The 14,977-nt window shown below is 38.7% G+C and overlaps 2 protein-coding genes across 3 annotated transcripts; one reads left to right on the top strand and one right to left on the bottom strand.

The window, feature by feature from the left end:
• Positions 1 to 225: 225 nt before the first annotated feature.
• On the bottom strand, positions 226 to 6,790 carry dcun1d3 (defective in cullin neddylation 1 domain containing 3). 2 transcript variants are annotated; one of them, XM_034119516.1, is made up of 5 exons: positions 6,412 to 6,789; positions 5,311 to 5,386; positions 4,519 to 4,560; positions 3,825 to 4,359; positions 226 to 2,190 (listed from the first exon to the last, which is right to left on the bottom strand). In XM_034119516.1, exons 4-5 carry the CDS (start codon positions 4,253 to 4,255, stop codon positions 1,653 to 1,655), a joined length of 969 nt encoding a protein of 322 aa, XP_033975407.1. In that variant the 5' UTR covers positions 4,256 to 4,359; positions 4,519 to 4,560; positions 5,311 to 5,386; positions 6,412 to 6,789; the 3' UTR covers positions 226 to 1,652. The 2 variants fall into 2 exon arrangements, with proteins under 2 accessions (XP_033975407.1, XP_033975408.1); XM_034119517.1 differs by lacking the exon at positions 5,311 to 5,386 and having other exon boundaries at positions 6,412 to 6,790.
• Positions 6,791 to 7,307: 517 nt separating this feature from the next.
• Positions 7,308 to 9,835, top strand: lyrm1 (LYR motif containing 1). Its single transcript, XM_034119525.1, has 5 exons — positions 7,308 to 7,405; positions 8,285 to 8,468; positions 8,570 to 8,630; positions 9,259 to 9,290; positions 9,384 to 9,835. Exons 2-5 carry the CDS (start codon positions 8,310 to 8,312, stop codon positions 9,495 to 9,497), a joined length of 366 nt encoding a protein of 121 aa, XP_033975416.1. The 5' UTR covers positions 7,308 to 7,405; positions 8,285 to 8,309; the 3' UTR covers positions 9,498 to 9,835.
• The last annotated feature ends 5,142 nt before the right edge of the window (positions 9,836 to 14,977 follow it).

The raw sequence follows: 14,977 nt of genomic DNA, 5'->3' as shown, positions 1-14,977 counted from the left end.
TAGATGTCCACCAATGGGAAGATCCGCATCAGTGTAAGCCACGCCCCCAACCCCATAAGCTTTTTCACTGTTGCTCTGGCATGCAGACAAGCCTCCACAAAACCCTCTGCTACAAAACCACACTGCTTCAATAACATGCTAATGTTATTCAGCATTAGCATACCATAAGATTACAAATAAATATCCTTGAAGTAAAATCACACAGATGTCCATGGTACAACAGTCAAAAGTTCAACACTGTTTTTATTCATTATAAATCAATACATTTTATATAAAAAAGGACAAAGGGGGTCTGAAACAAAACCATTGTAGATGTAAGCCAAACAGATCAGGTTATGTGCCACCCTCTTACCACAGACTCTTGATTAGCCAGCAGGTGCTGTTATCACTCATTCACTCATCCCAAAACACACAGGTCTAAACTTGAGCTCGATCTACGGTTTGGAAAAGGTTTAAATGTAAATGATGTGGTTGACATCAATCTTCTTGCAAAGCGTTGCAAGTATAGCGACTAAGCATGCCATTCGTTTTTTGTGCAATCCATTACAAACCAACACCAGCAGCAGTCAACATTTGTTAAGTGTGCACACGTTTTTCAGTTCAAAGATGTGAAGACTGTTAAACTCCTGAAGGTAAACAAAATAAACGTTGTGTGGCGCCCAGTGTAAGGCCCTAAACTCAGGTTTAGGAATCATTTTCTAAGAAATGACCAAGACCTTCTTTAAGCTGATTTGATGCGTTACCAACTTCCTAAAATGAGGAATCTTAGGAAAGCCGGAACATTGTGTTTTATACCTAACCCTTCTTGAAAATAGGTGGACATCAAATAGGTAATGCTGGAGGTCAAAAGAGAGCGCAGCCAGCTGCTTCAACAAGCTCAGCCCTCACCGCACTAGTAGCACTCAAAAACACTCAACACAGAAGAAAGGGTGGGTCTGTTACCAACTTGGATATTAAATGGAAATTACAACTTTGTTTAAAAAAAAAAAAAAGCCCTTGGGACAGAATTGAATCCATTACTGCTTGCTGTGTAATAGCAAGCATGCATTTGTGAAGGCAATACAAGTGCAACCAATTCATCCTCACAGCACTGCAAGATAAACGCATACAATCTAACAAAGATTAGTCTGATCAAGACGATTCCACTGACCCTTATGGTAAACCTCATGTTTTGATAGTAAGAAATTATTTGTGATAAATTCGCCCAAAAATTCCCTTTTTCATTATTTACTATTTCCTTGTACAAAACATATCAGCAGTGTTACCAGGTCCAGAGGAACTGTCTATATGATCATTGTGAGAAGTTATGGCTTTCTTTTGCCTGATTTTTAACGGATCTAACTCTGCTGGGTTATGGTACGAAGGTGGAGGTTTAAACAGACCCGCGTCCAATTACTAAAAACACAAATGGGAGGAGAAAAATATGTAAAACAATAACTTAAATAGAAGTGCTTAAAACATAACAGTTCTTAGAGCCCTTTTGAAAACCAAAAAAGATAAGGGTGCAAAGCAGGAATCCCATCCAGACAGAAAAGGAGAGCGAAATGAACAGCTGTCATGGTAATACTAATATTCATCCGATGATTCACAGATGTACAGTTCACGTGTAGGTCACATCCTTCCCTCCCTTGCAAATATTTCTTGATTCCTGGTCAGTGGCCCCCCCACGTCTGTGAGCCGCGGCTTCCCTCTGTTTCAAGTCTGTCTGTAGTGGGAGAACACTCTGAGTCACTACACCGCCCCTCTTCCTCCTTAGCCATCTGTTCCTCCTCCTTTTTCCTGCGCTCCAACTCCCACTCCACGAAGGTGTCGAAGAGGCTGGGCCACGCCTCTTCCTCGCTGTAGTTGCTCAGGTCGGGCCCGATAGCCTGGGTAAAGTTGAGGAACATGTTCCACGTGTCCCTTGAGATGCCCCGAATACTCGAGGGGTTCTCCGACAGGAAGTCCAGCCAGTGTTCCAGGATGGAAGGAGAGTTCTGGGTGAATACCAGGTGCCACAGGGCGATGGCGATATCGCGCTGCAGCGAGCGTTGGCCCTCGTCAGCGTCCAGGCCAAACTGGAACGTGAAACGGTACAGGTCCTTGAAGTTCTCCTCGCCCTTGGCGTCCAGCAGCATGACGGGGAAACGTGAGCAGATGCCCTCAAGGCTGTCTGCCTTTATGGCCTTGCAGCCGTCGATAAACTCCTTCCTGGTGACACAAAGTAAACAAGACCAGGCATCAGAATAAAAGCAGACCTTTTCACTCAGGATAATAAAACCTAGGGGAAAATAACATAACAAAACTAAATGAGCAGAACCAGAGCTGACTAGTAGCTTAATTTACCAAGAGCTAGAATAAAATATTGTGAAGTCATCGATTGTAAACATAAGGGCCATGTGTTTAAAACAACTATAAATAGTTACCATCTGAATACAATGACAACAATTTATAATTTGATTGTTTACGTTTCCTGTTGTACGTTTTGGTTTTTAAATTTCAAGCATAGTGATAGAAGAAAACAAGAACATCACTGAACTTTTAGAGATATCTTGAGAACTCCTTTAAAAAAACTGAGCTTTAAAAATGGTACAAAAAAGCTTTCACTTTATACACTTTGTTATTTGAGCCCTAGAGAAATATAGGCTTTCAAAGTCATATTTTGAACAGCTTCAGTAAGCATTAGTCGACAATGAAGCGTGCTGGTAGTGTGGCGCTGTCAAAAGCCTCTGGATGGAAAGTGCTGAGTTAAAAATCATGTGGGGCAGCTGCCCTATTCATCTCTAACACTAACTGCAGAGGGGCAGCCGAGCAGGGTCCCTTTCCTGTGTGCCCCCCTACCTGACTGTGGGAAATGTTTTGTGTGAGTTTGTATCTAGTTCTGTCTATGAGAAAAGTGTTTATGGATGGGCCGCTGCACAGTGAATGACTGAATGAGTCCAACAAGGCACCGAGGGGAAGTCTCTTCTGAGGCTAGAAGTGTAATCCTCCAACATCAAGCTAGTTATTAGTGGGGCACGATGCCTTGGTGGCATCAGAAAACAGTTGCCTGATAAAATGGGTCAATATTAGAAACTATATGGATTTGGTATATTTTAGATCAGCTAAACTCCAAATTAGATATCTTATACATCTATTTTTTTATATATATATTTTGGGCATCTAATTTCTTTATGATAGCGATGGTATTTTAAAAAGGGCATAATGTTGTCATTTAAGTTTATGATAGGTAATCTGTCTGTACAGGTGCATACGGGTGCGCTATTCATTACAGCTATTTATAGATAAGATAAGATGGACCTTTATTAATCCCTGTGGGGAAATTCAGTAGTTTAACAGCAACAGGCTAAGGATATATATTGAACATTTTGTTTACATTTTATCCCACAAGGAGAGTCCACTTCAGATGAAGAACTTATTTTTTAAGAGAGACCTGGCCAAGGCAGGCACAAAGAAAAGTACATAGTTTCACACAGAAGCAGCCCAGTCACTCTAACTGCATACTATATGTCATGTGTGTGAGTGTAAAATGACAAGGAGATAATAAAAAAATGTAAAAGGTAACTTTCCATCTGTTCATTAATAAATCAATTATTCTTTGTAACCACAATGTGGCACACACTGAGAATTGCTAAAATAAATACCTTTATAAGAGCATCTTGTTTGGTAATGAAATCAGGGCGAGCACTATTGAAACTATTTGTATTAATCATCTGGGATGAGGAAATACCTTTGCCATATCTCCTAGTAACTAGCCAAATACTGTGCAGTAGTTATGCCAGTTCCTCCTGATAAACAGATACCAGGAAAAACAACACGCTTCATTCCCCAAAACCCCACCCTACCTTGTAAACTTGCACATGGTTGCTGCTTGAAACTTCCAGGCAAGAACGAGCACTCTGAACTCCGCCGGGTCCACACACAGGTCGATACAAAACATCTCCATGCCTTCCTCCAGGATGGCGTCTTCATGTTCATCCTTGTAGCAGTAGAACAGCTCCTCAATGCGCAGCATCGACAGCCCATCCCCATCCAGACCCATGTCCTTGTGTGGCTCCCCCATCACTGCAGAGATGACGGGGGTCTCCACTGTGACCTCCAGGGCCTTGGTGCCATTCGACAGCTCGCCGATGCCTTTGCTACACGGGGCATTTTGCTCCTCTTTGTGACCACTGCCTCCTTTCTTGTGGTGGGACTTGGATCCCCCCTCCTTGTCTCCACTCTTACTGCCGAGCGAGGACGTGGGGTTCTTACACTTGGTGACACACTGACCCATGTCTTCCTCCCTGGTCTCTCTTTCCTCCTCACCTTCAGTCCCCGTCTGAACCACCTAGACGCCTCTTCTCTGGCCCTGCGAGACGTCTCAACATACCCTCAGGCCTGAGGTGAAGAACAATTTAAAAATGTTAATTGCCATACAGTGCAGCTCTAGACTTGCTCACAATCTAAAAGGTCAAGATCCACATTTCTGTGGCTATTAGTAGCATGAAGTCAAACTAACAGGATTTCTGAGCATTGGAGTTAAAGAAGTTACCATACCTGTGCCAAATCTGCCAAGATCCACTGCCAAACTTAAAAACCCTAAAGGGTAAAGCACAGAGACAACATTGTATGAGTCAATGCTTACACAGTGCAGATACAACAGGAACCTCTACAAAGGAACTACAAGGAAAACATGACCACAGAAACCTACTGAGGTCCAAATGGTTTGATGTTGAACAAAGAGCTACTACAAGACTTTGGGTTTCCCAGTGTCAACATGTCTACTTATTTTGTAATGAATAAGCTTTATTGCATTTCATTCTACTTTAATTATATGCAATAAAGCCATAAATTACGTGTTTATCTTTGCTTGTATCAGGGGAGTTAAGAGAGAGTTTTACCGGGTTGTTCAACAGGCAGTACATACAAGTAAATACAGATTAAAAATGCAATCACACAAAATCAAAATGTTCTAAAATAGTAACCATTGACCAAGACTGAGGAACTATTATGGTTGCTAATAAAACATTTTTCAAAGCCATTTTACAGCGCTTATAATTTTTACATGGACCTAATGGTGATTAATTTGGAGGCACAAATACAATTTAAATCCGATTCCTCTTTAAAAATAACCATGATAGCTTGATGTGTGCCTCTTTCCACTGCACATTCATGCATTATTGATGTAATGTGTAAATGTGTTTAAGAAATCAAACTAACACAACATGAAAAGCAATATCTCTCTTCTGATGCAGCTAATCATTCTCCTATGACATTTAAACACATGACATGTGTGAGTAAATCAAGTGTTTGATCACTTATCACGAAGCTGATCAGGAAGTAACTTACAGACAATCCCTCTGAAGGCATTGGCCAAAGCCTGTTTCTATTCTGCTCCATCATTGTGACCTTGACATCCGCAATGCTGAAAAGACACATTATCTTGTCATCATAAGCAGAAAGTGATCTCATCTCTCCCAAACCTGCAGGACTATTTTTACCAACATGCAATGAAAAAGCACTTTGAGCAAAACAGTTTGTCTCATTGAAAGATTATTTAATTACTGGCTTCTATAAGTAAAGAGAAGATGGCAAAAGGAGCTTTTGCAACTCTGGTTGAGAATAAGTAATATAAGGGGACAGACCTCTCACAGGGTAGACTGGCTTTGTCCTAAAAGTGTTACAACTCTGATGTGGACGGTTACTTTTAAAACTAATTTAGTGTAGTGATCAATGCCTTTACAGAGCCATGACTCTTGGGCTAACATTAATAATAAAAAAGTGTATTCAGTATCAGAGCCAAACGAGTGTCCTGCTCATGGCACTGGGCATGTCGAGGCAAAGGTCTCACTGGCACATCCTGGCTGACTTCACCAAACACACCGCTAATTGACACCTAAAGGCCTATTTTCCAATACAATATTAATGATTGTTAAAGCTAAGCATACTATATAAAAGACAGACAGTAGCAGACATCAGTTTAAATAGGTTAAGTAGATTGTTTATGCCAAAATTGAGGGACAACTAAACTAAGCTATAGTACGAATATGTGCAACACATTTGTCAAACCACAGCCTCGGTTAAGTTAGATGGCTGATGGTATCAAATGTTAGCTATCATTAATGTTTTTTTTAAACCAAGTTATGTTTGTAGGGTAGTGGCGAGCACAAACAGGATCAAGTGAGCTTATACGAAACACTCACAGATATCATGTAAAGAGGATACGATAACCATTTTATCCCGGAAATGTGATTTATATAGTAATTCAGATGTTACTTGTCGTAAAGGTGTTATATTTTCATCAGACATCACCGGCACAGGGCCATTTACATGCCACTGCCTGCTGGCCCTGACGACGTCGCCATAGCTAGCTAGCATCAACTAAAAGTTAGCTATAGGCTAAGCTAGGTCTTCCGATTAGGGACACATAAAAACACCAAAGAAACTCACCTTTTTGGGATATTGTAGGGTGTGGAAATTGAGGTACATCACTTCAGGGACGCCAGTACAAATGAAGTTAAGTTGTCCAATGTAGCGTAGAAACGAACTGAGGCAAACTCGTCGCGTTAACTCAGATTGCTAGCTAAATGTAGCAAGTAGATGACAAAAAACTTCCTCAGCGATATCAAATCCGCTTTACAAAAATAAATAAGTGGAAAGCTAGTAACCACTTTGTGCTTTTGATTCCCTGTTGAATTGTGGTCGCTCTTTGGAGTGAGTTAAAGGACCATCTCGGTATTAAAAGCAGCCCATTTCTTTGTGCTTCCCCCTTTTAGTCATTGAGTGTAGCTACATTGTTGGCATTTTCCTGCATCACTTCCTCCCTGCCGACAAGCAGCCAACAGCTGATCCTCATCTCAGCCGATGGCAAGATCAATATATATATATTAATGTAATTTAATTGGAAATCCTGCATAACACCCAGATGGAGCAATTTTTGAGGAAATCAATTAGTGGGGTTTTTGTGTTTTGTTGATGACATTTAACAGAAAGCCTTTAAAGTAGTATATTTAACACTGTAAAATGAGTAAAAAACAACAACATTTGTAACACATGGGTTTATCTGGGTCTATAAATATAAATAACTTGTACTTTGAAATACTGCATAACACCCAGATTGGAAAATTACCTCGAAATCAATTAGTGAAACTCGTGTTTTGTTGATGAGAGCCTTGAAATAATTGTATTTAATTCTGTAAAATGTGTTAACAACATTTGTAACACATGGCTTCAGCTGGGTCTATAAATATGAAATGTTCAGTTAATGCTACTACTTTAATTGGTATTAACATATCCAATTTTATCTAAATGAAAAGAAGAGGCACTCGTTTTCTTTTTTCTTGTAGTTCGGGGAATACGTCATCACCAGGCGACAAATGTGTTTTTGCTGTCCTACAAGCTACTGTCGAAGTAGCCTCTTCATCAAATAGAGTTTTTGGTCAAGGTTTGTATATTTAAACCTAATAAGCTATAACGTAAATCGTTATTAATGTGAATGGCACTTGCTGTTAATTGTATATTTATTATTAACAACATGTGTCTTTAGAAGCTGTCATTCTCAAGGATAGCTAGCTCCTTTTTGTTCTTGTTTTCTGTTTGGGAAACCTGTATTAATACCAATGCCTATGACAAATGCGCTAATGGCATTATTCTTTCTATCCATATCACAATATCCGATTAATACCCTACTATCATGTCATGTAATATGCTATGTTTGGTATTACAGCCCTGGGTTGGTTTTAGTGACATCTAGTGTTGATTAATGTAAAACTGGTCCAGACTTCTTGTGGCCCCAAATGACCCAACTTCTTGGATTACTAGCTTGTCTTGTAGAACTTTCTTGTACACAACTGTATTTTCATTTTTGTTTGTTATATTCACACCAATCATATGGAGAAGAAACAAACTCAGATAGGCCTGAAAAACCTGGGCTAGTTTGACATTTTTCGGCATAATACTGGTTGATTTCCTGGTCTTTTTGCACATTTCCTAGGACCATGTTAAGTCTCCTGTGTGAACAACAGTTTATGTGAACTTGCATGTGTCCCTTAGGCATCCAAAAGGTCTTTTCTAAGGTAAATTAGCCGTGAGTTAGGGATATCCAGCAGGTTGTATCCAAAACTAGAGGCATTTTGTATACAGTTTTGGTAAGTACAGACAATTTAACAAAAATACTTGGTATATTTACAGTGTGTAATCATTGTTGTAATGCCTTCAACATTGTTTACAAAATATAATAGGTAGGAATTGTGTTTTATACACACAGTACAACAGTAATAGGGTTTGTAATTCCATTAATTCTTCAAATCTCTTTCTTGTGCAGGTGACTGCTGTGATTTGTTGTCTCGATGACAGCCTCCACTCGCAGGACGGTGTTGTCTCTGTACATGCGGGTGTTTCGCATCGCAAGAAGCTGGCAGGCACAGATTGGAGTTGTAGGTGACACAGAAACAGAGAAGAAATACATTCTCCACGAGGCCTCCACTCTGTTCAGACAGAACCAGCAGGTGTGTATAACAGTTTGCTGATTGCAGAAATGAAAACAGGAAGTCGTTTTATAGCAGTTTGTGGGACTCATATTTTTTTTCTGTGTGCTTTTTCTTCTCAGCTCACAGATCCAGAAACAATAAAAAGGTGTGTAGAAGAATGTGAAGCAAGGATAGAAATGGGTAAGAGTGAAGAGATGCCACACATTCCCTTACAGGTTTTCTATCTATCAACTGCAAGCCAATGTTAGCATGACCAGTCTTTTTTTTGTTCACCATTCATTACAGGGGTCTACAGTAGTTAATAAAACATATTTAGATGAAGTATGGTCACTTAGTAACTGAGAAAGTTCAGCTGAAGGTGTTTCAGAGGAGAGAGCAGAGGAGTAAACATTGACATACTGTTCTTGTGTTTGTTTGACATGCAACAGCATGTGCAGGGTTTATTTACCCATGTGGCTTTTTTGGCTTTTGTTATTGCATATGCCATACATTTTAGAAAGGTGTTAGGATTTTTTGTTTTCAACATTTTAAAGTTCAACCTCAGCTTCTATAATAAGTCTACAATTAACTGTGTTGCCCAAATATATACTCTTAGAACAACATGTAGCAAAACCCATTGAAGCCAATTTAAAATAACATTGCAATATAAAATCATGACTTTAATTATATTTAGATATTCTTTCTTGTTTGGCCTATGGTGCTAACACAAAAAATGCATCAAAATAAAGTGCAAATTATTGATATACTGCAGGACAGAACGTTTTCTTGCTTTAGAAGAGTGACTAACACAATCATTTATTTTTCCCAGGTCTACATTACAGGAACCCATATCCAAGGGCTGTAAGTAATAAACCTTTCACTGGACAATTTGGATGTTTTCCCGTCTGTGAAGGTGTTTCTTACAGTTATTTTGTTCTCTGAATGTTCCTGTAGATGCACCTGCCTCCTCTGGGACTGGCAACTCAGAAAGGCAGGAAGCTGCGAGCCCAGCAGCGCCTGAGGAAGCAGGCCAAGCCGGTGTACCTGCAGTCACATGACGACAGCTGATGCTCCACATCCTCGCTCACCGCCAACAGTTCAAGTTACCGCGGGCAGGAAACCAGAGTGCATTCACAAGCTGATCTCCAGGGCTGAGTTGCATGCACTCAATGATGCAAGAACACCCGTCATTCAGGAAAAGCCATTTGTCATTGTTTTTTTTACTGTAAATTGTGACTTCTGAGTGTAGCGGAAGAGTCTCAGCTTCTGCTCATATCAGGAGGGCTGTAAAGATGGAGTGACCCTTAATATAAGATCAAGTTGTATATTTTATTTATTTTTTGTGTAAAGATTGTTGTAATATATCCTTCACATTCTCTCACAACTATTAAAAACAAATAAAGTTGTCTTTAAGTCTTTCTGTTAAAGAAATGTGTACAACCAAGTAAGATCTCCCATCATGCACCTGTCTAGGAACACACACCCTGATATTGGCCCCATTTCACTGATTTTCCATGTTAGTAGCCCATTTTTCACTAATAAACTAATAAACTCCAGGAATGTTGGCAGCAGCACAGAGGAAGTTGGGAAACAGGTCGTTGTTCACTCATCTAAAACTGTGAGTCACTGTGGTATGCAGATTGTGTACTTCCTCGGAAGTTCTGAAAAACTAAAGAGGAAGTTTTGGGTGAGCAAGACAAAAAGAAGGGCGTTTACACAACAGCACATTTTCAACATAACAGACATCCAAGACAGCGCTATAATGACAATATGAGGCAGAACTTGCAAAGCTTTCTGAAGTCATTACGCACAGAGATGATGAAAAATGTTGTAAAGTTTGTGATGAGAGGCAAGTTAAAAGGCGAAAGAGCAGTTTGGTTTGTTCATATCTCTCAGTTTTATCTAGAAACCAGAGCAGAAAGAAGTGTTTTTCTCATCTACCTGTTGATTCCTTACATCAATCTTAAAACAGTTATGCTCTATTTAAAATCCTCTTCCTGCCATTTCATTCCCAAAACTAAATTGCTTTTTTTGAGGACTGCGTTTTGTGCGTAGTCTTTGCAAGTGTGTGACTTAATCCACAATATGCAGGCTACAGTATCTTAGTGGGGCGAAGGGGTATATTGAATGTTGGTATAAAAAAAAATCCCACCTGCTCTCAAAGTTTCTCATTTAAATAAATATATAACAAAAGAACAAATAATAGTAATATGAACGATAACCATTTAAAAAAGACACTTAACATCATAAAGCTCAAGTAGGGAGGTTATTTCATTGATTATATTCCTTAAATAAGAAATATTAAACCACTAAGCACAAATCAATTAAGGTTAGATGAGTTATACAGTGAAATAACTTGATTATTAGATTAAACCAGATTGCATGAATGACAGGCCTCCACTTCAATGACATGTTCATTTCAGTACGTAAATATTATGTTCTGCTCTACTTTCCAGCAGCGAGTGGAAAATCTAAATCATGGCTCTGCAAACATGACTTGTGATAATCTCAGCGGGGCACACGTACAGCGCCTGAGGTTTCTTTTCTTTGTAGTCCAGCATTACATTAGCATCACAATACCTTAGAATAAAAAAATAAAACCTTACACCAAAACTTTGGAAAGGCACAGACAATAGGAATCCCCCCTTTAACTGCTAAGTATATGAGTGAGAGTGGAACACAAATATTTCTGATATTTCTTACATTAAGTTTCATTTCATATCCAAGGCAACCCATGATATGTACAATGGAACAATTCAGAACAGCAAGAATCCTGCAAGTACATTAGCTTTAAATAATCCAAACCATTAAAGGTGCGAAATACAGAAATGAATTTATAAAGCAGAAACCAGGTCCGTTCACTCTTCAGCCAGCAGGGGTCACACCACACTAAGTACTGAAGCCTAATGTGGTTCGGTGGCTTCAGAACCATGGCTGAACTTCACCAGTGTGACTGAACCACAGGCTATGGCTGCACAACTCATTGAAGTGTTTTTGAAATCGCAAGGCAGACTTCTGACATATCCAAATCACAGTAAGCGCCATATTTGTTAAAAATAGAAAATCTTAAGTAATAAAGTCCTGGCCTACAAACAGTATTGTAAAAACTGAATGAAAATGTTGTACAGATCCTCTTAAAAACAATCACACCATGATCCTTTTAATGTTTATTGTTAATGATAGTGTGAATTAGTCAATATAATTGAAACTAGTTATTTTTCCAAATTGTTCAGCTTTCATTAAATGAACCACTTGCTATGCATATTATAACAGGACGCCTCTTGATGAGTAAATCATCAATGAAACCTCAAACATTAATTTCCCCCTCTCCACAGAGTCATCAAAGACCTCTGTTTATTTGACTTCTCTGTTATTTTTCTGAGGACGGCCCCACATTCATTACTGCGTCAGTGTTCAATGGTTGTGTGACGCACGTTAAATATACTCTGCTAAAGTGTGGGACTGCTGCTGCTCGCTCTCTTCCTGGAGACTACATTACCTCAGTAATAAATGACTGTCCTCACTATAATTGACCGTTGATGGCGGAGCAGCTGCAGCAGCGGCAGACTGCTGTAACATTAATGCTGAGTAGTGACTCACTCTGTGCATTCACATAGCATAGCTGCTGAACGATGACTGTTCCCTCTTTCGCTCATTCTTGCAGGAATGATATTTCATTCACTTAAACAACACAGTTACGGTACATATGAGTGAATATTTTACAGTGCTTGTGTAAAGGGGTCTATAATTACGCTCCCCAACACCCTACTAAGAAACATTAGAGAGGCAAACTCAAGCGACATTTTAAACACAGCTCAGCTTTTAATTACCCCCTTTTATTGGTGTTTATTTTGTATTATTTGTCCTATTTTAATATATGTGTTAAGGAATAATTCTTCTAGATATCTAACCTTTTGCTCTGTGACGTTTATGATCTACTCTGACGTCTGTTATCTCCTTTAAGGAAAGGCATTGGTGTCATATGTGTTGTTGTTACCAGTTTGTGACCGGTCAACTTGTCTGGCACGAATGGTAATTGTTGTGAGAACGCTGAGGCACTTCTTTATCGGTGTTTGTGGACTCTAAGGTGTGAAATCTTTGAGGCCATAAGTGTCGGACGCAAGTGATTTAGTGTTCCCAGCTGTTTAGTCTACTCCTTCAGAGATGTTGATTACTCTCTGTGAACCAGTTAAAAGGTCTAACATAGAGAGAGGCTCTTCAGAATTGACGTGGCAACTCTCCCGTGAAGTCAGACCCTCTGACTCGTGATTTGTGATGTGAATCCTCCGGCCGATACTCTGAATAAACCCATCAGTGTTTGACATCCAAAGCTCCAACTCTCACCGTGTCTCCTTCCTGAGTCGGTGACTCCCACTGCATTGCTACACAGAAGTTTCCCCCACAATATGTACATATTTTGAATGTGTGCTCATATTTTAACCTCTGACTTAAATAGAACGTCTTTTTTTCTGCTTGTCGTGAGCTTGTCTATTATGTACAGTAGTAATGTACAGCCTTTTTTTATTAAATCAAATAACTTTTCATATCTTACACTTTACAGAAACTTGTATTCTTGTATTTTATACCCGTCTTATTTTATTTTAGCTAGCTTTTAACAACTTGTTGCACTATTTCATGTTTTTTTGCAAAGCACTTTGAATTGCCTTGTTGAAATGTGCTCTATAAATAAACTTGCCTTGCAGAATTGATTGAGTGGCAAATGACTCTTAGTCCTGTTAATACATATAAAACACATTTTCCGAGTCCCTTATTCCCTTACACTATAAAACAAAATATGCTGAAGTAACAATATTGAGCAGAGATTGGTTATTTTCCACATACTGTCACTTACTTATAAGGCACGCACGAGGTGCACAGACGTCAAGTGGTTGATAAACAGGGTATGGCAGCCTGCTGTTTATTTAAATATGAAACGTGGCAGCTTGTGATCTGTGGCAGCTTGTGATCTGTGATCTGTGATAGCTTGTGATCTGTGATCTGTGATAGCTTGTGATCTGTGATAGCTTGTGATCTGTGATCCTGCTGCTTATGCTGCTGATTTTCCTACAGAAACATACAAAACAAGAAACACTTCAACAACAAGAGCACTCACTCTGTTTTGGACAGATTTAATGAGCAACACGGGAGCAGAGAGTGGAGAGCGTCTCCCAACAAATAATGCTGCTTTTATAATACTACACTATACAGGTGGATACATTAAACACTTTTACAGTGTTAATAAAGCAAATCAAAGGATGCTTTAGGAAAAATGTATGTGTTAAAATGCACACTTCATACAGAGGCTCCAACAACCTCTATCTAACCGTCTATAGATCTCTCTTGCCCATATTGATCTCTTCTTCTTGATATAATATCTGCCATAATCCTGGAGAACTTACCTAAAGGCATCTATCCTTATGGACATAATCGTAATTTAGTCTAAAAACATGTTGTCAACAGGTCATTTGGTTGTTGTTTTCATATTATATATATAAGTTCAATCGGATAAGAGTTTCAAATATAAAAGTGTGTAATTATACAGGTCCCTGTTTTATGTAAATGTGTAAATTAAAAAAAAATGTACCTCCCATATTATACATTCATCTTAGGTATTTTTTGTGTCTTATACATTTTGCTGCAGTGTCCCCACGGTAAATATGAACGTCTGATTTTGAAGTAGACCTTATGTCAACACAGAGTTTGTTCCAGGCATGATTCATGCTGGTGAGAGATTTCCTCTCTGGGGCATGTTCTCTACTTTCAAAGGTCAAAAAGTTATTTAAAACAAATCAATAAACTTTCTTATAATGGGATTAAAAAGGCATTATTTAAGGTGAAGGGCAAATTATATTAAATAATTGGGAGTGGCTGCATCTCTGTTAAAATGGTATGACAAAGTCAGGGATAATGTTAGGGATAAATGTTTAAAAGATGGCAATTCATTTAAGCCCAAATATTCATAGTAATTTAATAAATCCTTCCAACACACATTGTAAAAAATAGCCTAAGTTAAGAAATCATTCCAATGTGTGCTATAGGTCAGTAAAAAAATAAAAAAACACAGTTTAAAAGAGGATTGATTAGTAATATATGCATAAATAAAAAAGAAAGAATGCAGACTAGGTAAGATAAAGATAGGAGAGAGGATTTATCAAATATTTGTTATTGGTTGTGAGCATATTCTAATGGTTTTTTGATTATTGAAATATATACAGTTCTGTGTCATATGAGTGTTGAGAGCTGTATCCATAAATCTCTTAATGTTGCCCTCAAAGTGCACCAGATTGATGCATTTAACTTAAATGTAAAGAAAAACATCTTCTGTTGTAACAACAATAACATTATAAATAGTAACATAGCTGAACATGGTATTGCACATTTAGCTTTGAGTGTTACTGACCTGAGATGTTTTTATTACATGAATTAAGGTGACTGAGGCTTTTTAACATAGACTTTTCAGTGTCCCACATTTTGCACAGAACTGTCCCACATTAGGAAATGCAGATTGTCTGAGACAACTTGGCACTAAGAGTACTGATATGTCTACC

The sequence above is a fragment of the Trematomus bernacchii genome, unplaced genomic scaffold, assembly GCF_902827165.1.
Source record: "Trematomus bernacchii unplaced genomic scaffold, fTreBer1.1, whole genome shotgun sequence".
Lineage (NCBI taxonomy): Eukaryota > Metazoa > Chordata > Actinopteri > Perciformes > Nototheniidae > Trematomus > Trematomus bernacchii.
Note: the sequence above shows the minus strand (reverse complement) of the source record. Positions and strands in the feature narration are given on the sequence as shown.

Excerpts from the sequence above, each read along its gene's own strand:
- lyrm1 (XM_034119525.1), top strand. The coding sequence starts at position 8,310 with ATGACAGCCTCCACTCGCAGGACGGTGTTGTCTCTGTACATGCGGGTG. Across the intron at positions 8,631-9,258 it reads TGAAGCAAGGATAGAAATGG|GTCTACATTACAGGAACCCA; the intron begins GTAAGAGTGAAG and ends TATTTTTCCCAG. Across the intron at positions 9,291-9,383 it reads GGAACCCATATCCAAGGGCT|ATGCACCTGCCTCCTCTGGG; the intron begins GTAAGTAATAAA and ends ATGTTCCTGTAG.
- dcun1d3 (XM_034119517.1), bottom strand. The coding sequence starts at position 4,255 with ATGGGTCAGTGTGTCACCAAGTGTAAGAACCCCACGTCCTCGCTCGGC. Across the intron at positions 2,191-3,824 it reads ACCATGTGCAAGTTTACAAG|GAAGGAGTTTATCGACGGCT; the intron begins GTAGGGTGGGGT and ends TTGTGTCACCAG.